The sequence below is a fragment of the Nomia melanderi genome, chromosome 10 (genome assembly GCF_051020985.1).
Source record: "Nomia melanderi isolate GNS246 chromosome 10, iyNomMela1, whole genome shotgun sequence".
NCBI lineage: Eukaryota > Metazoa > Arthropoda > Insecta > Hymenoptera > Halictidae > Nomia > Nomia melanderi.
In genome coordinates this window covers 2,237,666-2,265,254 of record NC_135008.1, presented here as the reverse complement: position 1 = coordinate 2,265,254, position 27,589 = coordinate 2,237,666, and the positions used below count along the sequence as shown (strand labels likewise).

General features: G+C 46.7%; 1 protein-coding gene across 1 annotated transcript; it reads right to left on the bottom strand.

Annotated features, from left to right (window-relative positions):
• Positions 1 to 3,022: 3,022 nt before the first annotated feature.
• On the bottom strand, positions 3,023 to 27,085 carry LOC116434057 (uncharacterized). Its single transcript, XM_031992792.2, has 2 exons — positions 26,616 to 27,085; positions 3,023 to 7,684 (listed from the first exon to the last, which is right to left on the bottom strand). Exons 1-2 carry the CDS (start codon positions 26,685 to 26,687, stop codon positions 7,220 to 7,222), a joined length of 537 nt encoding a protein of 178 aa, XP_031848652.1. The 5' UTR covers positions 26,688 to 27,085; the 3' UTR covers positions 3,023 to 7,219.
• Positions 27,086 to 27,589: the final 504 nt, after the last annotated feature.

Here is a 27,589-nt window from a genome sequence, read left to right as displayed (position 1 = left end):
TATATATATATATATATATATATATATATATATATATATATATATGAATTATCGAAAAATATTGGACACGCGTGGCAACACGCACGCGCGATTGTTAAAATTGTGTTGCGGTGTCCTAGATCGAGCGTCGATCGCGACATGCAAATGAGACGCGTTTGTTGCGGCGCTGCAGAGATTTATTCCGGTAAATCCTTTGTCGTATGCCTTCGTTGCTTTCTCACACCTGCGTGCAACAGGGTTAATGTAAAAATTCGACAGGGACGCGACGGCGAGCGGAGGTCACGATTTAAATCGGAGCGGTGACAGCTCTGCGAGCGTGGGCCCTTTCTCGATGAACACCGAAGCCTTTTTCGTAGCCATTTCGCCCGAGACATTCGTCCCGCGCGATCGAAACGAATTACACCGAATTAGCGTCGAGTCTAGAGTTCACTCCGAGCACCGTGTAATTTAATCTGTATCGTCTGTAAGCATCTCCGTCTTCGTTTTTCAGCTCCCGTACTAGCCAAGTGACATTCAGCCGGTCCCAAAAATATTTTCGAGTTCCATATAGAAGAAACTCCGATGGATTCACTTTAAATTGCAATTAGGTTCGTCAAGCCAGTTGATCCCTTCGCAGTTACGCGCACGACAAATCCAAAATCGAACGTTTCATGTGTTACAACCTAATAGAACGCGCGGCTCCGACGATTCCGCGTCACACCTCGTTCGTTTAGTGCCAAAGCGTGAACGTCACAGTCTCGTCTACGACATTTGAAAGTACGTGAAACACCACGGGGTCCATGAATCGCGCGGCGACGCCGCGTAGGAGGAGCGTCGCGCGAGATTCGCCTAACCTAACGAACGTCCTGGAACACGCGGTTCCGCGTCGCGGCGTCGTCCCTTTTTTCTCGCGAGCGCGCGGCAACCGAAACTACCCCCTTCGGGCCGATGCACACGAGCGACGCGACCCCGCTGCGCTGCCGCAACGATTCTTTTGGGGTAACAGAGAAACAGAGATCCTGTGTCTCACGAAAAAAGGATAAAACCTGGACTAGATACCGTTACAGCGATCCTGGCACTCGCGACGGCGTAGGGGTGGGTACAGTCGCTTCGAGAGACCCAATCGCGAGTCTGGAAACGGCTCTCCCCATTTTATGAATTTGACCACTCAGACGAGAGTGCCAAGTTCGCTGCAATGGACTCAAGTACTTGCACGTACGTTTTCTTCGCTGACATGGAATTTTGGCTCACACGCTGTTGAACGTTCGTAGTCAATTGAACTATGAGTCGCTTAAAAGCTAATGCGGTTAAGTCTAGAAAACGAAGATTGAAATTATACAACATATTCAGTAGCTGTAAGAAGAGCTTTCTACCAAAGACACGAGTAAATTCTTTAACTAGAAAGAACATTGTTTAGATTCAAATGTACAAACATCAGGAATATCAGAAATAGACTTAACATTGGCTTCTGAGCGACTCATAGTTTATATTTCAACGGAGAAAACGCTCGTCCGGAAGTAAGAGAACTTTACGTCGTTTTTTCAAAATCACGCAGCATCACTCGAGGTTCGCGTCGCCCGTGTGCACAGTCCCTCTTTTTTGGAAACGTTTTCCGATCGGTGCAACCCCTGTCCGACGGTAACCGTGTAGATGTCGCGACAAATGCAGATGTATGCGTGTGCATGTATATACGTTACGTTCAATAATCGTGCAGTTACCGCAATACATACCGCTTTCGTAATACGACTTACGTACAGTACAGTTTCGAAAGTCGACGCGTTCTTCGATATAGAACACGACGAGGAACGTACACACAGACACATACTTACATACATACAGACACAAATACACAGTGACTTTAAACGTTTTTCAAGCTGAACCTGTTAGCCGAACGGCGAGCGTTTTATATCTACTCTCAAAGTTCCTTAGAATGATAGAGGACACATTTAGCCGAGGTTACCTTTACCGCGTAGAGGATAATTAATACAGTTGAATGGATGCGAAATTGCGAGGATCGTCTTTAATCGTGTTTATCCTGTCACGGCATGTTTTACAGCGCCTTATTTTTATAGTTAGGTTTTACGGTGCGAGAGTATATCGACGTTGTTTCAGATCATTTATAGAGCGTTATATCGTCGTCACTGTATCGTCGGGGCAGCGATCGTCGGTTCACCACCGGGTTCGACCGTGGCGCAACCGCGTTTTCACTGCTACGGGGGATGAGAAGGAAGGAACTCAGATAAAATTGCAGAAACGCGTATAAAAAGAGGAGAGGGGAAATTGTTCGAGTAATCTGCGAGTTTTATACTTATCGGTTTTCTATTTCCGCGGGATCAGACGAACAGTTGTCGAGGGACTTCGCGATGGCCGTCAGCGTTTCGGGGTAGCAGTGAAAACATCGAATCGAATTTAACGTCGCACACACCGCGAGATCATCGTGTGCCGGTTCGTTCTCTCCTTTAATTTCGTATCGAATGCCTATATCATTGGTTGGGAATAACGCCCGTTGAACGAGAGTTGGCGCGTGGGTTGATGCAGATGCTAGAAGGGTTTCGTTGTGTGCTTCGTTCATATCTCGATCATAGTTGTATGCCATTGTATCGATGAATAGTAAATTGCTGCTTGAAAATCAGATGGGAGGAGAAAAACTGGTGAATCAGTGCCAACTCTCGTGCAACGGGCAAGTGGAACTTACTCGAGAGGAAGGTTAGACAAGAAGGGATGAAAGTTACGTGCATCCGTTTAATATATTTTTCTCCGACAATATTCACCGACATTTGTATCGTAGCGCATAATCGTGTATAAACGATTCCATATATCGACGAATGCCTGACGAATCACGTCGCTACCTGAATATAACGAATGTAATTTATGTGCTCCGCGAAGAGACGCGACAATAGCTGAAAATCCGGCGACGGTAGCCACGCGAGCGTGTACATGTGCATCGAACACTGGACCGTAATAGAGTATATTCTCTTTCTATCGTTTCGCGCGTGATCAAGGAAGGGGTTGTAATAAACGGAACATAGATTATTATGTCTGTATACTTTATTGTGTCTATAGTAGGCGTCTGTCGCGGATACGTTCATCGACGGAACGAACGTGATGACGCGAATAAATAAAAACGAATAAAATGATAACACAACTGCGCGTATATGTATGTATATATATATATATATATACTTTGGTGAATTTCCATCCGCGTCACGCGACTGCGTCTGACGTCCTCGCGTATTATAAATTCGCCGAGGCGGCCTCCGAGGAGGAGAATCGTTCGAGAATGCGGTCCCTCGTTCGCTTTCACGGAAAACTGTGGGTTTCGACGCGAACATCCGGTTTTTCGGAGGAACCGCAGCGGAGGAACGCTATTTAACGCTGGAACTATTGAGCAGTTCGATGAATCTTCATCTCGTAGAAATCGTGGAAGTGCATTTGTGCGTAAATTGTTTCTCAAACTCATTATAATTATTGATAAGTTATGTTTCTCGGAGAAACCATTGATATGCACTTATCGATAAATTGTCATTACCTCGTAGAAATCGTCGAAGTTCAAGATTTCAACAGACAATTTTATTTCTATGTATCTATATCACTGATCGAAGTGATATAGATCACGCCTTTTCAAAAGAAAAGATCAGAAAATTACTTCGATTTATCCAATAGTTCCAGCATTAAATACATTAACCTCTCGCGCTGGAAAGACGTACCAAATTTATGTTCCAAAATTACGAACCACTTATAAACATCGACAATCAAATTGCGTTAAGTATGTTGTTCAGAAACATATCACTCCAAACAAACCGATTAATCGAATTAGCGTACACATCCGCGTGAAACAGATAAAAGCAGCAATCTTCCAGAACTCCGTCAAATCTCTGAATTCCAGCGCAAGAGGTCAAACGCGAATAGAACGAACGGTAGTCGCGTTAGCAGGCGTGCTCTGTGCACCGGCGTTTCGCAGTTTTTACAAAACCAGCGGCTCCTGGAGCGGAAAACGGAAATCCCCCGATTCTGTTCCAGTCTTGGTCGATCGGATGTTACGTGCTTGAACCGCGTTCGCTGTCGTTTCTACGTACACATATGTACAGAAGTGTATTTATTTACACGGACGCTTGCACGGGGCTCGCGTGCTCCCGGTTATCCGAACGCAATGGAGCACTTTCCCCGACAAAGAAAAGAGAATCTCTCCGGAGCAAGCGAGAGGAGTGGAGCAACAGTGCTCGGCGGTCTCTGGGCGCACGCGGAATCCGCTTCGGAGAAGAGCAACTGAATCTTCCAGTCCTCCGGCCGATTTTTAAAGGATTTCCCTCGAGGACGCTCGCGGGTTTTCCCATCGCGCAGTGCGGCCGTTTCTCGGAGGAAACTCGATAACTTAAGGAGTACGAGTGATACACACAAATACTTCAGACAAAAGTTACGGCTATATTTTTGTTACGTCACGGGGATGAAGTTTTTCGATGGCAAAGGATACTCTGCATTTCGATTCCGACGTTAACGAAATTGATCTGCAAGAAATCGTTAGTTTTCAAGGGAAAATTAGTTTGTATAGCAGTTTGCATAGCATTCTTTACGCGAATAGTCGAATTTAAGGGTTTTGTCCGCAGATGGGATCTCCGCGAAAAACGACTCCTCTCGAACTTACTCTTCTCCGAAGGAAAACGCGTTTCGAGACTACCGAAGAGATCTTTGGACGACACGTGAACATACTGCTAGGAGATCACTCGATGTCTACGTTGAAGATGACGATCGATCGGTCTTCTGTTATCTTTATTTTCTATGAACTATGACATCTCTTGCTTGTCTGACATCGAGTCATCTCCCAACCGTGCTCGCATCGGAAGTGTACTTACATTCTACAGAGATCTATAATCGTATTACGATTCCGAAAGTGGATCCGGGCTGGCCGCCATTTTCTTTCGCTCGCTAATGATACCTGCGCCCTACTCTGTCGCGTTTATATCAATACAGACTACATCGTACCGCGTTATCGTAGAATCTTCGTCCGATCGATCCGATTTGAACTTCGATGATTCGAACTGCCACGATTCCGCAATACGAAACGCGCGTACACACTCCCCGGTTCGATCGCCGCGATCCCGAGGATCGGTCGTGTCTTATATTACACCGTAACGACTACTTATCGGCTAACTGACTAGCAATCGAGGATCGATGGACGGCGGACGCCGCTGGATCGATCCTCTTTTCGGAGATTTTCCTCCCCGCGGAAGGGAAGATTACGCGCGTATACGCTGAAGAACGAGCACCAGAGTTAACGAGTAGTTCTAGGGAGGCTTGAGCCGATCCGGTTACAACCGATCGCGGTACGATCGAAGAACGCGCACACCGACTCGGGGAATCCCAGGTGTTCCCGGTGAAATCTTTCTCGAAGCGCCTTAATTCGACGACGATTAGGGGAAGCTCGGAGGAATAATTAACCGGTCAACCGTGTTTTTATAGCTACGTTGAAACAGAAAATAATGGGCACACCGAGGCGAGGTGGATCGTCTTCCGCTTGAACGTGGAAGAATGAGAATACTTAAGTATTCATAATGAGACGTGAAAAAGAATTGTTAAACGTGTCCTTCGCAGAGGAGAAATGGGAAGATATGCTTCGCGTAGTGTAGACTGAATTCTTGTTTCGGATTCGCCGGTCTATAATATTGACACTGGAACTACCGAGCAATTGTTTATAAGTCATGAAAATTAAGAAAGCAGATTTCTTGAGATTCATATTGCTGCACTTGCAGCAGTGCAGGAATGTAGAATGAAACTCACGAGAGCACCTTTGTCAGCTTCATAACGGAATAGGAAGCTTGAAATCTAATCTTCACCGGTCTGGTAGTTCTAGCGTTAATATTCTCAACAATTGATCGTTCACTTTTTCAAAGGAACGTGATTCTCTTCCGTTTCGCCCGAGTTTTTCGTTTCAATGCGTATCAGCTTCATCTGTTCCGCGCTCGGAACGAAACACTCGTCGTTGATGGATCTCATCGCGCGCTCTGCGAGAGAATTTTCAACCGAAATCCCACAGGCAACCGGTTAACCGACTCCCCGAGCCGGCCCGGGACAATAATCAAACACGCGTTTCCGAACAATTATCCTCGATACGGGAACTCCATGAATCCAAGAGAACGCGCCGGGGATGGTCCAATCTTCTTCCCCGTTGAAATGTTAATACGCGGACCGATTCCATCCCGCCGTTCCCATCCCGCGTCGGCGCCATGAATTCTTGAAAGGATCCGCCGTTCCGCCGGCGATTCAAAAATTCGCCAATCCCGTTCGCCGCGTCAGGATAACGCGGCACTGGAATCCGAGAAGGCGATCGGTCGCGCTGATCGCCGCGGATTCTCCGAATTCCGGGTGTGACCCGAAAGGGTCCGCCAGCTCGCACGAATTCCCGGAGGAGGCCGGTGTCCCACGGCTTCATCAATTTTTCGGGAATCAGACGGGATCATCAACGGGAGGAAGAGTTGGCTACCCTTGTAGATAGAGATGCTTGCTGTCCGTTGAAGAAACGCGTGCGGCGCATGAGGAACCTTCTGTTTTCCTGTTTTCCTATCAAGGAAACCAAGAGGATATCCATCTGTCGCGATTCTAACGATCCTCTAAGAAGTTCAGCTTGCCTTTGATGATCGCAGCTTAGACATCCTTCTCAAGGACCTCTCTTCCATTGCTCATTGAAGAAATGCGCGTGAGACTCTAGGAACCTTCTGTTTTCCTATCAAGGAAACCAAGACATCCATCTGTCGCGATTCTAGTGATCCTCTAAAAAGATCAGCTTGTCTTTGATGATCGCAGCTTCAACATCCTTCTCGAGGACCTCTCTTCCATCATCATTGTTTATTGAAGAAACGCGTGCGACACTCTAGGAACCTTCTATCTTCTTGTTTCCCCGTTTCCTTATCAAAGAATCCAAGAGTACATCTATCGCGACTCTAATCCTCCAAAAAGTCCAGCTCTTCGAATCACTTCGGCATCCTTCTGAAGAACCTCTCTTCCATCATCACTGTCTATTGAAGAAACGCGTGCGACACTCTAGGAACCTTCTATCTTCTTCTTTCCCTGATCCCCTATCAAAGGAACCAAGAGTATCGCGACTCTAATCCTCCAAAGGTCTAGCTCTCCGATGATCACTTCGACATCCTTCAGAGAACCTCCTTCCCATCGAACCACGTGCGACACTACGAACCTTCTCCCCTGTCTTCCTACCAAGGAAAGCAAGAACCGATCTGTCGCGACTCTAGTGACCCTCCAAGAAGTTCAGCTCGCCTTCGATGATAGCCGCCTCGGCGTCCTTCTCAAGGATGTCTTTCCCATCGTCGAGCCGGTCCTGGCCAACGGGCTCGTTCACCAGAACGCTCTCCTCGCCGGTGTCCTGCGCGTCTTCTGGCGCCAGGAAGAGGTTCGCCCGTCCCTTGCACTTCCGCTGGTAGTCCGGGTTGCCCGGGGCCGGCCTGTGGCAGGAGTCGCAGACGGTGTCGCTCTTGGAGGTGCAAGGATGCGCCTCGTAGAGGCCCGGCCCGCATCTCGAGCAGATCCAGCAGGGCTGGACGCTGTGGTGCGGGCTGTAGGTGCCCGGCGCGCATTTGCCGCACTCGGTGTCGCGGCCACGGACGCATCGGTTCACCACGCCCCAGCCTGGACCGCATCTGCTGCAATGGGTGCCTCCTTTTTGGTGCCTGATGCGCGGCCTGGCTTCGCTCACCTGGAACACCCGGCAGATGCACACGGTTAGACGGTTCGGACTAGGGGCCCGGCCTCGCTTAACGGGCTCTTTCGAGGAACTGGTTATTCGGTGGGCTCTGTGGATCAATTAGCGCGATCGTTGCGCGGAATAGCGTGGAATTAAAGCAAGGCCGGGTAGCAATGGGAACTGTCCAATTTACAGAAGGGGCTCGAGAGTCGAAAGCCATACAGGAAGGAATGTTCACGGAACGTTCCCCTTCGAATATTATCCTCGTTACTTTTTCTCATTGCGATCGGAACCGTTCGCTTCGTAATCGTAACGATTCCCATGTAGATCGGCTCGCGGAGGTCCGTCGATCGAACGGTTGCTTAGGGAGAGGGAATTCTCGCATCCCTTTTCATCTAAATTTACTGCGTAACGCCGGGAAACAGGTGTCGAAGGGTGAAACCACCTGACTCCCGGAACACCTTGCGCCTTTCTTTCGTCGGCGACGCGCCGCGATCAAGATGAGACTCGCCTGGCCGAGATGTAAATTAGAATTTCTCGGTTTCCTTATTACGCTGCCGTGCGTGCCGCGGTCCCACGAACCGAGCGCGCCTCATTTCCATTCCTTTAGCTGGCAACCGATCGCGGATCGAGGGATATCGGACTAGAACTGTACGAGCGTTTTCTCTGCGGTATGAACTAATTAATATTCTAATGCGATTGCTCGGGTGTCTTAGGTTTCTGAATTTAGTTGAAGTACAGTGTACAGTTAGCTTCGGAGGAGTCGCATCGATTCGCAGTTGAAATTCATTTATATGAAGTCTGCAGATGATTAAGAACCGATAACGTCATTCGTCGATACGATTGTGACGTTGCAATATTACTATCATTCAACCCTTTAATTGCGAGTCTAATCTATATCTCTGTATAGCAAGGTTTGGCACGGTCTGTATATCATAAGTGTGTCGCTGCGATTTGAGACTGACAAAATCCTTCACTATGTAATTATGTTAGACGATGACGTGCACAGTCATCGATGACAGAGAAACTACTGAGTCACTATGGCGACGTATTCAAAAAGATGATACACACGAAAGTGACGAAACTATTTTATTTCGATGTTCCATGTGTTGGTAGATTATAGAAAATTTAATATTGAATTTCAAAGTTTGTAATTTCGTTGGGTTTAATCAAATGGCGAGTGAAAGGCGCCTCTCGAGTGCAAAGGGTTAACACGTTGAAAGTCATATGGGTCACCGGTGACCAACCAAATCAAATTACTGTTCCTTCAATTAACTAGAACTACCGAGGATTTAATACGACTGATATGTAATCCCCATAAAAATTCTAACAATAGATTATTTTCGGTTTCTTCAGACATTCGTTATAGTATTCAAATCAAAGCTATTTATTTTCAAGATAATTCGAATATTCAATGCTTCTAAGATATCAATAATTGTGAAACAAAACAATCGAAACCAGTCATTCTGACTGGTACGTAGTTCTAGCGTTAAACGATGATTTGAAACCGTCTCTATATTATAATGCTACCTAATTTCGTGACGTTCATCTAAATTAACGTGTAATAATATTCAATTCAATCAAACGATTTAGTTATATATTTTTTGTGTATTTCGCTCTACAAAATCCCTATAAAACACTGATCCTAATACATGACCAGCTCCAACGAGATCATTCTCGAAACTGAAATTCCAACGTCCTCGATTCTTCGTCGTTCGCAAACGTTCGCCGTTCGCAAAACGCGCGTTGTCCCCAACATCTCTTATACAGATTGCAATTCGCATTGAAAACACGGATCGGGTCCACGGATCGGTCGCAGCTGGCAGCAGCCGGCTGCCAGCACGCGCCGACGGTCATTCAGGCATCAGGTGCATCATTGCACCGGGCCCTGGGTTTGTGAAACTGTCGATCTTTTTCTTCCCTTTCGCCGCTTTCGTTTTCTCTTCTTAATCACGGACGGCCGCTCGGTTCTCCCTACGATAGCGCGACCGTGGGACTTACCGTCGCGCGAAGGGCTCCGGGGAATCTCGAACTTTCGGACCTCGCGATCCATCAACCCCTACCATCCGGTCGGCGGCTCTCTTTATGAAGATAAAATTGCCCGATCGAGCCGCGCCGGACGGGATTTATCTCCTCGCCGAGGAACCTCGCGAGAGAGAGAGAGAGAGAGAGAGGAGGCGACCGGGGAACACGTAGCTTCCGGCAGCCAATCGATTTCACTTCGATCTCGATTAATCTCACGGAAAATAGCATTAGAAAGAGGATTACGCCGCCAGGATCCGCTCGAGAATGGAATATAGAATTTCATCGCCGAGTTCTGCAGCAAAAACGACATCGCGAACCGCGTCGAGGAAGGATTCTTAACACTTTGGTTAGATTCTAATGCAGTTTCAAGGATATTCTATAACTCTGCAACAGATCTAGACTCTCGAGATTCGAAGGCAGTGGAAGACAGTTTCAAACGAACAGAATCATCCGCTTAACACTATTTCTAGGTGTCAAAAGACACTTTCTGAAATTTTAACTTACAATTCTTTTCTCAGTTTAACAATTTTTCCCCCATTGAATTTTGAACATTTCCCGTAGTTAATGTTATAATCATTGGTAAAGTCGAAGGTCAGTTCAGAGTATACGACTAAGGTTGAAATAGTGTTAACCCTTTGCACTCGGGAGTTTCTCACTAGAAATATTTAACATTTTTTGACAAGACGAAGACGATATTCTCTGAAACTAACTCCCTGGGAAATCACAAGTACATTGATCAACAAAGATAGTTTATTGTACAAAATTAAACATTACATATGAAATTTTATAATTTTACTCTGTCAAATCGACTGATAGTCAACTGAGAGTCACCTCCAGAGTGCAAAGGGTTAAAAGATTTTAACACCAGGTTCACGTTTATTGTCCAGTTTATTGTTCCTAGAAAAATCGATGTTCCGTTTGGGACTTGAAAATTCATCTCTCTATAAATAGCATCAATACGTATTCCCATAAACATCGGAATAACATAGCATCGCAGCTGGCGAAAAAGAAGTCACGCGTACGTTAAAGCGGCCGACAAAGTGTACATTTTCGGTAATGAAAAAAGCGGTCGGGCACCGGCAGAATGGGCCCGAACGGAGCACGTACAAGTACGTCGGGTAATTCACGCGAGCGGCACCGTGATGCACGGACGCGAGGGAGGAGCTCGAACAGGCGAAAGAGTGTCATCTTATCGGTCGCGTAACACGAGCCACGCTCCTCACGTAAGGATGCACCCTGTCAATTTGCCGGTGAAACGAGGCTGGTGAAAAGGGTTAATAATAGCTGACCCCCCGTCCCCCCGCCGGACAAATTACACAACGGTACTCCGACCGCGCACGTACGACATATGCCACTCCCTTAACACATATTCCATCGGGCGACGGGAATTCGTCGTTCGGATATTGCGGCGAGCGAGTCAGCCTTGCTCCTCTTCGACTTCGAACGGACGAAGATAGCTTTAACCCTCTGTAGGCCCGTGTAACTTTAAAGTCACGTATCAGTATATTGGCATCTTGTTGATTTATTTCATTCTGCACTCGAAGTGTCGAATAAAATTAAGCAATCGGTTAACTTCAACTTTCATACGCGGAGGCGTGAAAGTTTGTCACTGTAACTTGAAAGTTACAAAATATATTCGTTCGATGGAATTATTGGAACTATTGAATACGTTGTTAATTTCTCTAAAGAAATGAAACGAAAGGAATGATTAGAATGCTATTGTTTTTGTTCATAGAGCCGAAATTTGAGAAGCTCGAGTAAACCTTGAACTCAAAGAAATTTAAGTAAAAAGTTCAAACGCGACCCAAAGTCGCATCGCGGTCCGATTAAGGTTAATGAGACAGCCACGGTAAGCTGCATCCGTTCTGCGATCGGCAACATCAGCTCGCGCTCTTTCTTGCTTCGATTTCTTTAGGCCGACGAAACTCGCCGCGGTAACCCGGTCACGCGCCACGGAAAGGAAACCCGTCGCGCAAATGCCATATAAAGATCCGATGCAGCGGGTGAGCGCAACCCCCGATGATAATTTCCTCATTGCTTTTTTCGGGCCGATTAATGGCATTCTACGTCCGAATGGTTCGACGGCTAAGCTGTTTCTCGCGAAGCGTGCAACGAGGGTCTCCGGAAGTGTCAGCGGCGTTTAACCCTTAACCCATCAGCAACTGCAACTAATTTCTATAGTATTCCTAGCGACAAATTAGAAACACAACATTTCTTCGATCTTTTATTTTCCTTCTCAATGCAAAATTTGGATGGAAGAATCCAATAATCTTAGGGTAGTTTCTTTAAGATTCATTCGAATATTTAATATTATAACTGCTGCAATATTGAAGCCTACAGAGTTCAAAGGGTTAAAGAATAGTCAGCTAAAGTAGCCTGTCGCGGTGTGGCGCGAAGCGGGCAGTTGCCTCCGCTTTGTCGCGCTTATAAAAGACCATCGGGTCGGAATCTTTTATCATTGTGCAGTAGAGAATAGAGGCAGGCCCTCGCCGAGACGAATAGGAGCAGTTAACGTCGCGAGCGGCGCTCGACGCGGAGAATTTATCTCGCCGTTGCCGCGACGATCTTTGCGTAATCGCTTCCGAGGAACGGTTACAGCTAGCTGCCGCCGGAATCGCTCGCGCATTACGTTTTCGCCGTGGAATTGTCCGGACGACCGGCTCGGAGGGAACCGAGAAATCATTTTCTTCTTCGGTTCCGGTTACCGGTGACGTCCCGGCACTCGAAAGAACCGCGCGGCGAGGCCGAACGCCGGTTTTCTCGACGAAACTCGATATTAACCCGTTGCACTCGGAAGTTTTTCGTTGGAAACACTCGAGACTTTTTGATGAAACTTAGACGACATCATTTGGAAATATCTCGCGTGACGCTCCGCGACAATAGATATATATATATATATATATATATATATATATATATAGATAAATGACAATAGATACTTCGCGTTTCGATGTGAATGTTACATAAACAGAAACGGGAATTATTCACAGAAAATTATTTTCCAAATGAAAATCATCCCCTCAATTTTCGTCGAATAGTCAAATTGTGGTCCAAGCGTGGTTCTTAGCTTCAATCAACGACGAAAGGGGTTCGCAGACGGGAAACAAGGAAATTGCGTCCTCGGAAGGAGCCGCAACCGACGACGCCCTTGCAGGGCGAGCCTCCGCGCCGCTTGGAAACGGGCCTTAACAATTTCCGATCGTTTATCCGAGGATAACTGCAGCCTCGCCGACACTGCCAGCGAAGATCCTCTTCCCCTCAACTTTCGTCCGCCTTCTAAACGGCTCCAAGACGCCGGAAACGACGAAAAACCTGCAGCGAATCGGCTCGCGAATGACTCTTGGGATCCGGGTGAATGACGCGAAGTCCGATTCGTTAATAATAATTATATTTCGGCGTTTCAACGTATTTATTTTTAGCTCAGATGATTCTTTTTGAAAAATTTGCACGATAGTTTTGTTGATTTCTTAGGTATATATTTAAAAAATCCAAGCTATATGTAGCTCTATATATATATATTGAAACTATATATAGCTCTATATATATAGCTTGAATTTTGTAAATATATGTGTAAGAAATCAACAAAACTATCGTGCAAATTTCTCAAAAAGAATCATCTAAGCTGAAAATGAGGATTCCTATATATACATGTGATATATCTATACATGTATATATAGATGATTCCTTTTGGAAAATCTGCACGATAGTTTTGTTGATATCTTACAAAAATTATAAAACCCTCAACTACCTACAACTTTATTTCTAAAAATCCCACCTCATCCTTCGCCACGGATATTCCAAGAAACACACGCTCGACGAAAACGCAAGAGAACGCATCGATCTTCCCAAAGTTGAAAACGAGACTAACCCTTTAACCCGACGCTCGCGTTGCACGCGTCGTTACGCGAACGCGGCAGATCGCAGCCCCATTAAAACGAGCGGTGTTTTCCGCTAAGTGCTGAATCCGCTTCGATACTCGAGTATCGTCGTCGCTAAATATAGCAACGAAATTTCGCGTCAGCCTCTGGCTCTCCGAGGCGTTTCGACATCGCCGATCTTATTAGAGAAACATTCGTTCCCGACACCTTGTGGAACACCCAATCGCCTGATCCCATAGAGGAACAGACGCGTCGTCCGTAACGGAAGAAACAATGGTGAAGAGGGAAATTTCTATTGGACGCGCGTACGCGTGCATCAGGAAAGACACGATTTTCGATCGGAATTTATCGGCGCGACGATACACGCCGGCGCGGCAGGGGGAAAAAGGAAAGACACAAAAGCCGTCGCAATTACCGCTTCCGGTTCGCCTGTCCTGCCGGAAGTCCTATTCACACGCGTCACTACCAGCACCGTTACTTCCGTCGTTATTGTAGATCCACGAACGCCTGTAAATCACTCCCATTTTATTTCCTCCTCTCTCCTCCGATTCTGTTGCCTTCGCTGATCGCTGATTCACGTTCGGCGTCTGAATATCTTCTGTATCATTCTATATTCTTCGATCGCGTCGGAAACGAAAGCGAAATGAAGTTGAATCGTAGAACCTTTGATAATCGACCAATGATACAGATGATAACGCTTATATTTAATGCAGTTTATCGTGATATAAATCTCGAAGATGATTCAGACTCGCTTTAGCGATTTTTACCGTAATTCTTCGTAAACGTCATGTTGGCTGACCAACCTAATATCGCACCATGGATAAGCGTCTAGACCCGCCGCGTCCAAAATATCAGCATGTTTTCCACAAGTCCAAAATCCTAGGTAAAATACACAAATGTCTCATCCAGGGCTAGTCATCTATAACGAGTCATCAGGTACCAAGGGTCACCGACATCCCCTGCTTAGCGAAAAGCTTCAAAATGACGCATTCCTTTGTCTTCTTCCACAATTATCTGTTCCAGAAATTATTGCGAAATCTGATTTCGCACCTAAATTGACATCTAATCCACTTGAAATCTCAATAATCACACACTTGTGGTTCTCACAAGAAAATTCCCAAAAGTCAGCTTAAGCACTCGGTAGTTCTAGATTTTTAGTCACAAAATCTTTAAAAAGTTTTTAACATTCTAGATACGTATAACAAATCCAAAGTAAAATTTACAAAATCGAATCCCATATTCTCTTCCGTAAGTTAGAAATTTTGGTCTAATCGACGTTAAAAAATACATCAATATAGTCACCCACGTTCACGTTTTCAGTAGCTGAAATTTAGCCGACGTTCAATGTGTTAGGAACGGTTGGCAACGTGGCTTTCCGTTCGCAGGTCGCGTGTTCCGCTCGAAAATTCGCCGCCGCTGAATATTTCGAAGGCGAACACGTCCCGATACTTTTCCGCGTGGCGTCGCCGTCACGAGCGAAAGAAACGCAACGCAACCGTCGCTTATTGCCACCGGCGGACTCGATATTTCGACAGTCTGCTAAATTGGTATCCCCGGTGTCCCAGGCCACTGTGTTTATTCAGCGGCGCGTGCAGCGGCGAACGAGCCAACCGACTTTTGTCTTCGCCTTCCTGTGCGGGTCTATGCGACATGCATAAAACCGCTGAATAGGCTTTCCCCGCATTCAGTTCTGGAGCACTTTAACCTCTGTTTGTTCCCGAGTTCGCCGAGGGAACGTAGGAAAGGAAACAGTGCGAACTTTGGCAGCGGGATGGACACGGAAGGTAGTCGGAGAATTGTGAGGAACGGAGTTACCGGGAAGAAGTGAAAAGTTAGCACTTTGCGGTTCAAAGGCTTCGCGGTCTTTCAATCTAATTGCGCTCTCTGCATCAAGTATAATCTAACACAGTTTAACGCGTTGATGCCGTCTGTGGCTTGTAAATGTGGGTGCAGAAGGCAATGGCCGTTCTATATCCTTATAAGTAAAAGAATATAATCATTTTATTCCGGAAATACGAAGTCCTGATCGATTTTCCTGTGAGCCAACTAATCAACAAAAACAGTTGCATTAGAAATGCAACATTTCTTCGATCTTTTATTTTATTTGCTGGTACAAAATTTGAATGCGTGAAAAATCGAATGATCTTGGGGTAGTTTCTTTAAGATCCGTTCAAATATTTAATATTATAACTGGTGCAATATTGGAGCCTACAGAGATCAAAGGGTTAACCCTTAGAGCTCTAGGTTGTTTCGTAATCTATCAGCAATTGCAATTTTTATAGTATTCCTAGCGAAGATTAGAAATGCAACATTTCTTCGATCTTTTATTTTATTTGCTGGTACAAAATTTGAATGCGTGAAAAATCGAATGATCTTGGGGTAGTTTCTTTAAGATTCATTAAAATATTTAACCCTTTGCACTCGACAGTTCTTCACTTGAAAGATTCTATTTATTATTATAGCTTTATTGTTACATCTAATATTATAACTGCTGCAATATTGGAGCCTACAGAGTTCAATGCGTTAACATCGAATCGAGTGTCTACCTCGGAACACGAAAACCCTAAAGCCAGTCTCGAAGCGACACGCGAGAAAGTCTCGGAAGCTTTGTCGCTTCCGAAGGAAGTGCAAGAGGGGTCCGTTCGCATTTCGTTGCGCGGGTGCAACGGTCCGTAGCGGTCGAAGGGTTGCTGGCGCACGTGTTCGAGCGGCGGGCAGGACAAGCCGCGGCGGTCGGCGCGCGGTGTCACGGCACGCTGAACTCTTCTCCATAGGTTTCGACTTTTACGCGCGGAGGGCGGGCAGCGTCGGGCCCTGTTTCCAGCAGGAAGGCCCGCTGCCTCTCGCTCGCCCGGAGGGTGAAACGAATCGGCGCAGCTGCGCCGGCAACTCCGATAATTATCTTTGCCCGCCGCCACCCCATTGTTCCTTCGGCCACCTCCTCCTCCTCCTCCTCCTCCCCGTCGACGGAGTTAGAGCGGACTCGCTTTCTGGGGCCCGAGGGCCCCGGCTCGAATCGACTGCGCACCTACGCAGCTGCGCTCCTCCGTGAGGATATCGAGAGGAACGAGAAGGCGGGAGGCCCGAAAGTTCGCAGCCCGCGTCTCGATCCTCTTCTCGCCGGGCACGATATATGGCGGCGCATTGTGGCGCGAGGGAATCGCGGCCGAAGTAGCCGCGCCGAGGAGGCCGTGCGCTTATGCATGCCGTCGTTACCCGAAACGATCGCGAGGCGGTTCCCAAGCGGTGCACGCCGGAGCCTTTAAATCATCGCGTCTACCCGGGGGCGGAGGATGTGCGCTAGGGGTTCGCGGCAGATTGACCTGATCACATGTCCGCTTTAGAACGCGAAACTCGCGTTCGAATTAGCTCGGGGCAACGGGTATTGAAGATGGAACTAATTGGGTAATAATCTCGGAGGATTTTACGTTGGTAGAGCTATACTCTATATAAGTGATTTGACAGTAGAGCTACCAGATGGGTCAACATGACTTCAGATTCTGTTGTAGTTATTAAAGTGGTATAGACACTTCTACGAGAAATTAACGAATCTAAGTAATAGCAAAGTTGAAATACAACTCAATTGAGATCTTAATAAAGCTTATGGTTTTTCTAAAGAAATTTGAAAAAGTCTAAGTGATTGGTAGTTCTAGTGTTAAGCGATGAATATACTTCTCCAATTCCCATTCAAAATTCCATAGTTTAAACTTAGACAGCTAAACTTCAATCGGTATCGCTCTGTAACTAAACATTCGAATGAGCCCGGGGCACCGAGTATTGAAGATGGCTACGGCGTACAGGTGTTCTCCGTTTGGAAGCTAACCTCTAGTAGGGTAGACCCAGCTGGATCGGGGGAGATTCTAAGATACATTTATTATATCGTAAACTGAGTTCCTCTGTTCCTTTGCCAGAGGTAGATTTGTTAATTCCTTTCTGTTAAGTCGTTTTATTTGCTTATTGTCAGAAGATCCTATAACAACGCTCATAAGCATACTAGATCATTCGATGGCTAGGCTGAGGAACTCTACTGATCCATTTCTCTAGTTTCCTAGTTTCTTTCCTGATTTCATAATTTACTGTAATAAAGCTACAACCAATCAAAACTATAACTGAACACTAGGGAGACTCTCGCCTCTATACAGTTCCAGAAATCAAGCGATCACCCAACTATACATGGTAGCAATCAGGGTGTCACGCTTCGTTATCTTCGATTTCCTAATCTATGATTTCCTAATCTAATCTACTGTTTATTTGATTTCGTAATCTACTGTTTATTAACCCTTTGCACTCGACAATACTTTTCTTCGCTACGAAAGTGTTAAACGATAGACTAAAAATCCCGCATCATCGCGCGTTCGACGGCGCTGCCACCGATATCCTCGAGCAGCAACCGCCGCGGCGTACGTAGCTCTCGCAGGGTAGTACGTGGCTGCCACCGGAAGCACGATGTACGAGCGCGTAAAAGCAGCCCTGACAAATTGCCCGTTCTCGGTTAAATATTCTCCGCTTCCAGGCTGCTCTCTCGAGCGCGCTCGCGCGAGAATAAAAAAGATGCTCTTCTCCGGAGCACCTACGCCCCCTCCCCCGCTCGATAAGCCTCCCTGGTTTTTGTGTTTCGAGCCACCCCTCTCGTGAGATCTGGGACATGACCATCCTCGCGACAGTGTCATTGTTGTTTAGGATACTTCTGTCCCTTGAACGGCTCGCGACATAAAAAGCCACTCGTTTAACTGCGCTGCCGAGGGTGGTATCTTTGTTCCGTCTAACAGGTAAGACCCGGAGCCTTCTCCGGCGGAACTGTTCGAGCGTTCCCCGCCGCGCGGAGATGAATTAGCCGGAACAGCCTTGTCGTCTTCGTTCGAGGACGAGATCGCGACGCCGGTTTTCGGGAGATTCTCGGGGCGCCTCGATAAGAATAACAACCGCGAGTTTCGTAGATTGGGTTTCGTAATTTAGTTAACATTATCTAGTCGGTGTTCGTCGCTTTTGATCGATGCAATTAACTGAGAACGAGTTGGAATAACCTAGAAACTAGGGAAGACAATAGCGTCATATTGTGGCGGTCGTAATCCTGTATTTTATATGATGAAATTAACCCCTTGACGAGTGAGACTCGCGATGAAGATTTCTAAACTAATTTGAAGAGAAGACTCGTTTCAGTTTCATTAATATTTTCTTTAGATTCATTGGATCGAAGACAATAGAATTGAAGAAACCGTCACCGGAATAATTAATTTTTGAATCTTCCATTTTTGGAATACCGAGTCGCGAACAAATAATTTATCTATTCGAACAGCAAGAAATCGGAAATTTCTCACTAGAAGTATTTAACATTTTTTGACAACACAAAGACGATATTCTTTGGAACTAACTCTAAGGGAGGTCACAAATACATTGAGCAACAAAGCTAGTTTATTAGAATATTTCACAAATGAACAAAAATTCGGCCCATAGAGGGTTAACGGCCATTGTTACGGCCGAGCAAAGGCGGCTCTGGAAAGGTTCCGTTGGTGGAGAGGGCTCGTCGAGCACCGTTACAGTTTTCAGCGGTGACTTTCTCGCTGCTGTCCCGCGGAGCGCGTTTGCTCGTACATCTTAACGGAGTAACGAGCTCGGACTCTCGTCCTTTTAATTGTCTATTTCTTGCGCCACCGTCTCCTGCATTCTTTTCCCGGCGCCGACCCGCGCGACCCGGCCGGGGTTTACTCCGCTCGTTTCTCCCTTTTCGTCGCAATTATTCTTCGCGTCGAAATGAGATTTCCCGGGGGGCCCGAAAATAAGACGGACGCGGAAACGCTCGCTCGTGCACGCCGGGAGCTGAAAGAAGCCGGCGGGAACCTACTTAGGGTAAGGCTAAATGCGAGCCAATTACGCGTGAGCAATAACGGCTGGCGTCTAATCATTCATTCGGACAATTACTATCTCGAGATAATCAAGATTAAACTTCGAGGTGAAGGGAACGAACGTGTACATCGGTTTCACTTGGAATCTAACGCTACAACTAACAAGTAGCTCGAAATTATCAACTCTTGAATTCTTGTTTTGTAATTACCAATGTCGACTTGGCAGTGCGCAAATCCAATTTAACTTGGATTTCTAGCGTCAACCCTTTAGTTCCCTTTAGTTCCAATCTCGAAACCACACATTCAATATCGATAACGAACCACTGATCTAATCACTATAAAATCGATATACCAATCGGCTTTCCTTCACAATGAAAATACTTTCATAAAAGTAAACTCAACATATATTCTGAAAACAACTGTGTTCCTCAAAACTTCTCATCTGGGACCGGCAACTAGACCAGCTAAATTCCCGAATTTAGATGCACCAATTTATTTAGTATACTTTTACACGAGGACGCCATGATCGAAAGTGTTACAATCAATCAAATTCCCAAATATAGATGCACCAATGTACATAGTTTACTCTTACATAAGGACGCCACGATCGAAAGGGTTAAGAGAGCGAATAATGCAACGGCGACGCGATCGGCAACTAGACCAGCTAAATTCCCGAATTTAGATGCACCAATTTATTTAGTGTACTCTTACACGGGGACGCCACGATCGAAATAGTTACAATCAAACAAACTCCCAAATTCAGATGCACCAATTTATTTAGTATACTCTTACATAATCGAAAGGGTTACAATCAATAAAATTCCCAAATTTAGATGCACCAATGTATATAGTATACTCTTACATAAGGACGCCACGATCGAAATGGTTAAGAGAGCGAATAATCGGCAGCAACGGCAACGCGACCGGCAACTAGACCAGCCGCGAAGCCAGTAGGAGATCGGTTCGATGCGTTCGCCGAGCGAGCGTTCCGCCGTGGGTTTAGATGTTGTCAGCGCGCTATTCAGTTCACTGGGGTATTTCGTGGTTCGCGGGGCTCATTAGCATGCCATGGGAACCGGGAGCCGGTAGATCCGCCAGTCCCCGGCGGTCTTCACGATCCCGCGCCGACCCTGCGCTCGACCTACGCGTCTCGCCAGCCCACGGAGCCAGCCGCCTACGCAGGAATCCCGGCGCTGCGCGCTTCTTCGGGGATATCCGGCTTCCGGCTACCTTCCCCCCCGTTCTAACCCCTCGTTCCCTTCCAACGTCTTCCGAGAATGGGAACGTTCCATTTCACTTTCCCGAGACAAAGCTCCCCGTCGCGAGGGGAATTGAAATTGCGATGGAAACCGATGTTACGCGGCCGCCTGTTGCCTCGACTCATTAACCCTTCGCGGACGAGGATTTTTATCAGCGCGACAACCCCTCGCGCTATCGATCGCGATCGCAATGTAGTCGCCAGTGACTAGAAGCTACAATTGCGCTCGCAATTTCAGATTGTGAAATGTGCAACGTGTTAGGATGTGTTGAGTGTCTTGTGCGTGTGTTGTGTGTTCGAGCTGCTCTGCGATGCTGCGATGTTTTAACCCTTTGCGGACGAACGTCGACATTCCGGCGAGATGGAATTTTCATATTTGGAAGACTGAGTCGCGAGCAAATGATTTAATTGGTGGAACAGCAAGAGATCACGTAGTTTCCTGTTTGCCTGTTAATTAAACGATCGATATGTAATTTCACTTCATCCGCCGAAGGTTTTGGACGTTTCAAAGAATCTTCGCAAAGGGTTAAACGAATGAGGCGAGAAGATAGAAAGGTCGGAGGGCAGTTAGCGAGGCTTTTGACGATGAAATAAATCCTTCTCGATCAGTTCACTAGGCTAGCATTTCAGGCAGACATTAATTACAATTCTGGCCTAGTTTTTAGCTACCTAGTAATGCAGGGGTTAAGTTGTTGATAGATTTCTATGCTACAAGATTCTTGGATCTCTCGTTATTGGAATAATCAAGCTAATATCTGACTTTCTATTGTTTAAGATTTGAGTTGAGAAAGAAATCATAGGCCAAGGGGTTAACGAAAATTCTTCGAAATATATTTAAACTTCAAATGAACACGAATGAAAATCTTAACCAAATGAACCATGCCGAACACGTATCTTACAATTCATCGAGCTCGACTCTATTATTCCAGTCGGAGTTCGATATTAGCAGACCGAAGACTTTCCTTCGCGAGTGGTTAATTTCCGTCGAGACGGGATTCTCTCAGAGGCGTTCCTTTTCTGAAAAGCGCTCGCTGGGAACTCGAGCCGAAAGAAGCGTCCGTCTGGAGCGAGCGGGCGTCCGCGGGAATTCTAACGGTCCCGCTCGTTTCCTTCGTTTTCCTCCGGATTCCCGCGACCCGGGGAACCCCGCGACGCCTGTTAATCGGCCGGTTCTTCTCCCGCGCCCACTCGACCGCCCCATTTACGCGGCGCGGCCTTTCAAATCCTCCGGTCGAATCGATTTCCACCGCGCGGCGCCGCGCGTATCGTTCCCGCGCCGGCTTTGTGCATACGCCACGGTAAAATCGTTAAATATTCGATAGGACTCGCGAGAATTTCGTCCAAGGAACGTGCTCGTGAAAGGCGACCCATTTACCGGCGAAGCCAAGCGGGGAGACGCGGGAATTCGCGAAAGCCGTCTCGCCGCTCGGCCGTGTCCTTGTTTATTCATCCGATCGGGACGTGCTGCGTTCGATTCCGTTCTTGTTCGGATTTTGCGACTAGCGTTGGTATGTGCCTAGGTTACCTTTCTGGTTGGCTGATGAGAGAATTGGGGGGAGGATTCATTTCGTGAAAAATCGTGTTTGGTGTTTTGGAACTGATGTTTTTAGGGGAGTCTTTGGAAACTTCTACTTTGGAGCGTTCGGCTGCAATCGATGTTTGTTCGATGGTACGTTACACGTACATTGTTTTCAAATGTGTCATTCTATAAATGATTAACCCTTCGCATTCGGTTCTTCACTAGATACGTGTAAAGTTTCTCAATGAGATGTAAACAACGTTCTTTGAAAGTAAAGAGAAAACCGTTATGAAACAAGGCTGCTTTATTTCAGTATTTCACGTATCGATGCATTATAGAAAACTTAACCCTTAGCACTCCAGGTTGTTTTGTAATCAATCATCAACTGCAATTTTTATAGTATTCCTAGCGAAAATTAGAAGTGCTGTAATATTAATTCGATCTTTTATTTTCATTCTCAATGCAAAATTTGGATGTGTGGAAAATCGAATAATTTTAGGGTAGTTTCTTTGATCCATTAAAATATTTAACATTATAATTGCTGCAATATTAGAGCCTAGAGTTCAAAGGATAAATATCATACACAACACTTTGTAATTTTATATCAAATCAAAAGACTGAGAGTCTCCTCTCGAGTGCAAAGGGTCGATAGATCATCAAAAAGTAACCAAGACCGATGAATATAAATTGAACCGGTGTTCGAAAAGAGAATTTCACGAGGAATTCGTAAACGTGGAACCCTGTAACACGGAATATTCTAATCACATTGCAGAGAGATCTACTGTATTATGAAAAATCGATGAATATTCAATCGATCAGAGAACTTAGAAGATCGCAAAGCCGACGCACCGAACCTTACTCTAATCCGAGGAAAAGCCGAACTGAAGCGACTAACTAAAAGCAATGCCTATCGCCGATTTTCCCACGTAAGAATTCATTTACGATGGGAATAACTTCTCAGACAGCGACAGGTTAAAACGCTTTCCGCGATCGTCGGCGTTCGACCCCACCCCTCGGCTTTGCTACGCGTGCAAGTGGACGTGACAGTGTTCCGCACTTTGTTAGCAGACACTGGCCTAGCCGGGCGAGCCTTTCGTCAGCTCCCACGGCTCCTGGCTTCGCGACTCCGACTCGTCGTCGCGTCTGATCCTTCCGACTCCACCTCTGTGTAACTTCCTCCTTTTCCACCCCCGCCCAGGCTAATGCGATGCCGCATTAACCCGCTGCTTTCGTCTTAGTCTCACGTACGAAGTGTGCTAGATGTTTTGAAAATCTCGGGAAATTTTGTAAATTGGTACACCTGTATGCAAATGATCTGACAATAGAACTACCAGATGGGTCAAAATCACTTACTTCTGATTTCTTGTGTTATAGTTATTAAGAAAGTACAGACACTTCTACGAGAAATTAAGGAAACTAATTGAGTAATAATCTCGGAGAATTTTCGTAGATTGGTAGTCCCGTATACAAATGATTTGACAGTAGAACTACCAGATGGGTAAAAATGACTTACTTCTGATTTCTTCTGTTACAGTTATTAAAATAGTACAGACACTTCTATGAGAAATTAACGAAACTAATTGAGTAGTAGCAATCAAACCTAAAAAACTAACGTTAATCTCTACACCTCTAAAAACGAGCTCCACCCTTCGACCTCGCAAACCATTACAATCCTACTTAAACAAATGCTCAATTATCCATAGTTGATTACCCCCCGCGATCGGCGCACCGAAACAATTCCATCCTCCACAGTTCGCCAACCGCAAGGGTTAAACCTTCCTCCGCAGCCTACAGTCCCGATTCCTCTTCCCCTGCGCACTCGTTCCTTACTCTCTCCACCTTTCTCTCCTCGATTTTCGCAAAAAACCGTTCCCCTTTAACAATCCCCGTTCCGTTACACGGGGGCCTCCGCGTTGCCGTATTCCCGCGGTATAAATAAGCGAAACCCGAGCGCAGCCGGCGCGCGGAAACGGAATACAGGAGGAAAACCGCTTCCCGGGTGCAGCCGCCGTTTCGCGACGTCTAGGGGAATACGGGTCATACATCGGGAAACGACCGTGGAATCGCCCCGCCCCGCCGCACCCCCGTCCCCGAGCGGCGAGGGGAAAAAGGAGGCGCAAAAGCCACCGAATAAAATCCAAGGAGAGGCACGAGCCCCGTGCCCCGGCCTTTGTATTCTGTTTACACGTGTATCTTTTTGCCCGGCCGTTCCTCTGCGCCATCTTTTCATCTCCCTCTTTCATCCCCTATCTCTGTTTTTCACCGTTAACGTTCTATTCCGTTCCCCGCGGCTCCTTTTGTCCCGCCGGCCACCCTCGCGTTCCTGTTGTTCCACTCGGTTTACCCCTGTCCCGCGTTCGCCGTTCCATTTCAGCTCTGTCCTCCTCCGCTTCCATTTTTCCCCGTGTTCCTCGTCGTCCTCCTCCTCCTTTCAACTTTCCCGCTACCCCTTTCATCGCGGCGGCGTTTCCACGGGTTTTCGTTAATTCCGCCGCGACGGCCCTCCCCCGCCGTACAGTTATCTCCGGTGTTCGTCGACCTTTCGGCCTGGATCCTGATGCATATATGCATGCGCCGCGCACACGGACGCGGACGCGAAATAAAGGGCTCCCCCGGCCCGGCGCCCTTTCTCGTCCTTCCGATTGTCGTTACCGGGCCAGCACGCGAATCCGCTTTATCTGTACCCGATCGTTCCCGCCGCGCGGATAATTAGCCGGTTGGAACTGGGGGAGCGCACGCCGCGATCGGCTCGCGAGGATTCTCTCGGTCGGATGGGGATCGTTTCTCCCGTGTCTTTAACCCCTTGTATTATTTACTTTTGCTACTGAGCTCGTGCAAAGTGTTTCTATCCGCAGTTTAGAAAAAAGGAGAAATTGTCCACTGCAGTTTACGTAGAAATTTTCTTTCAAGATAAAATGTTGATAGTAACAAAATAGCTTTTTGCTTTGATCCATGCGCATTGAGATGAAATGTTCATATTTGGAAGACTAAGTCGCAGACGAATGATGTAGTTACTCGAATAGCAAGGGGTTAAGATACTCACAAAATGAACATCCTCAGCTCAATCCAACCCGTCCGCTAGTTTTAGCGTCAAAGTTTTCATTCTTAGCGGTATCCCGCATAAATGTTCACCGGCGGTTGTAATTGTCAAGAATTATCGCTTCCTTCGCGTTCAAGACCGCGCCTTACGCAATTCATCCTGCTTCGGCCTCGCCGATCGCGGCGAACCTTCTCGCGACGATGTCGAAGCTGTTCGCTTTCGTTTGTTTACTTCGACGAGCGATCCTGTCGCGCGAACGGCGTTCGTACAACTTTTCTACGGACCGTTGAGGTTTGCCGGCCGAGCGAGCACACCTGCGCAGCGTCCGCTCGGCACCGGATAAATCAGAATCAACTGCTAATCCAGCGTCGAGGGACAAACGCGCTCGATGGAGATTTACGCGCTTCTCCGATGGGCCCTCCGCTCGGCTGCATGTACCGCCGCTGCGGAATCCGTTCCGCAGCATGCGACACGATCGCGAAGCGTACCGTTCCGTGAGAAATTGATTCATTCGTTATTCCTTAGCGGGAGGAATCCATTCGCGGCGCGGAGGGCGGAAAACGAGGGGTGCGAGATTTCGTAAATAAGACATCGGACACCGGAGGGACTTAACCCTTTGCCCGGAAGATTTTCGCTGGGAACATTCGACAGTTTTCGATGGGACGTAAATGACATTATTTGAAAGTAATGAAGAAACGTATGTAAATGAAGGAAGAAAGCTGTTTTATATAAATATTCCACGTATTGATGCATTATGCGAAGCTTAGTATTATTTATAATACTTTGTGATTTTGTATATATCGCATCAAATGGTGACTGAGAATCCCTTTAATTAATTTATCAACCCTTTGCACTCGGAAGCTTTTCACTGGAAACATTCGACAGTTTTCCACGAGACGTAAATGGATTTTTTAATGATAATTGTAACAATTACTGTTAAATCCTGAAGCTTCGATTGTTATGCTATTTGGATCGTTATGAACGAATCGATTTTTAAGGATGATTGTAACAATTACTGTTAAATCTTGAAGCTTCGACTGTTACGTTACTTCGCTACGAACGAATCGATTTTCAACCCTCTGCATTCGGACCTTCTTCAATATTTCTCAGATCAATCACAGAAGGTAAAATATTATCGAATTTTACAGATTTATCGTATGAAACCAGGGAGTAAGTCTCACATAACATCGTCTTCCTCGTAAAGAAATAGTAAAAATCTAGTAACATACATCCGAGTGCAAAGGGTTAATTCAATTTCCCGAAGCGTCTGCAGCTCGTCGGACGTTGAATATTCCTAGGAGAGGCTTCGAGTGCAAAGGGTTAAAAAGAAAATCGATTAACCGGCGGGTCCATTGAAATCCGAGGAGCGAACCGTCTTACCTCGACGAGAGCGAGCAAGAAGCAGGCGGCGAGGACGAAGATTAATCCTCGCGCAATCATCTTCGACGGCATCCTCTCCTTCCCTTTCTGTCCTCGATATTTCCTTGGAAGCGTCGATCGGCCGCTCTTTCTCTTACAGCATCCCACGCGAACCGTTCGAGCGGCGCACTTTCAATCACCGAAATAAATCAGCTCGGCCGCGATAGTTCATTTAAAATCCAATCTTCGCGGCTCACGATCCATACGCGCGGCTCGGTTGATCGCCGGGCTACGATTCACGATCGGTTGGGATCGACCGACAGATCCTTCGATCTAGATCCGCGCGGTTCGCACTGGTAGCAAGGGTAAATTCGACTTTGCAGCTCGAACAGACAGAGGATACTCTGTCGGCTGTCAAGAAACAACGAACGAACGAACGAACGAAGAGTGTCCGAGGGGTTTCGGAGGACTCGCCGGAGATCCTGCTTCGGTGGAGGCTGAACGTGAATTGAGGGAAGTGCAACAGTGCAGCTGTTATTGTTGGAACACGCGCTCGGTCACGTGGCCGTCCCCCACCGGCGACCGCACGCACCGCCGCCCGCTCCCGAGGATCTTCGGCGACCGATGCAATACTGCACCCTTGCGATTTTTTTGATGGTCGATGACCTGCGTCGCTGATTCGCTGATTGACCCGATGGAACTGAGATGATTGTACGGCTTGATCGTCTTTCATCGCTTCGGCGACCGATGCAATAATGCACCCTTGCGATTTTTTTGATGGTCGATGACCTGCGTCGCTGATTCGCTGTTTGACCCGATGGAACAGAGATGATTCTATGGCTTGATCGTCTTTTATTCGGCGTTTTTAGCTACCTTTTTGCTCGATGGGGTTTACTGTTTGGTGTAGGGTGTTCTGTTTGTTGTTGAGTTAGGGGATAGTGTTCTCTGAAACTATTTATTAACCCTTTGCACTCGAGGTGACTCAGTCACCACTT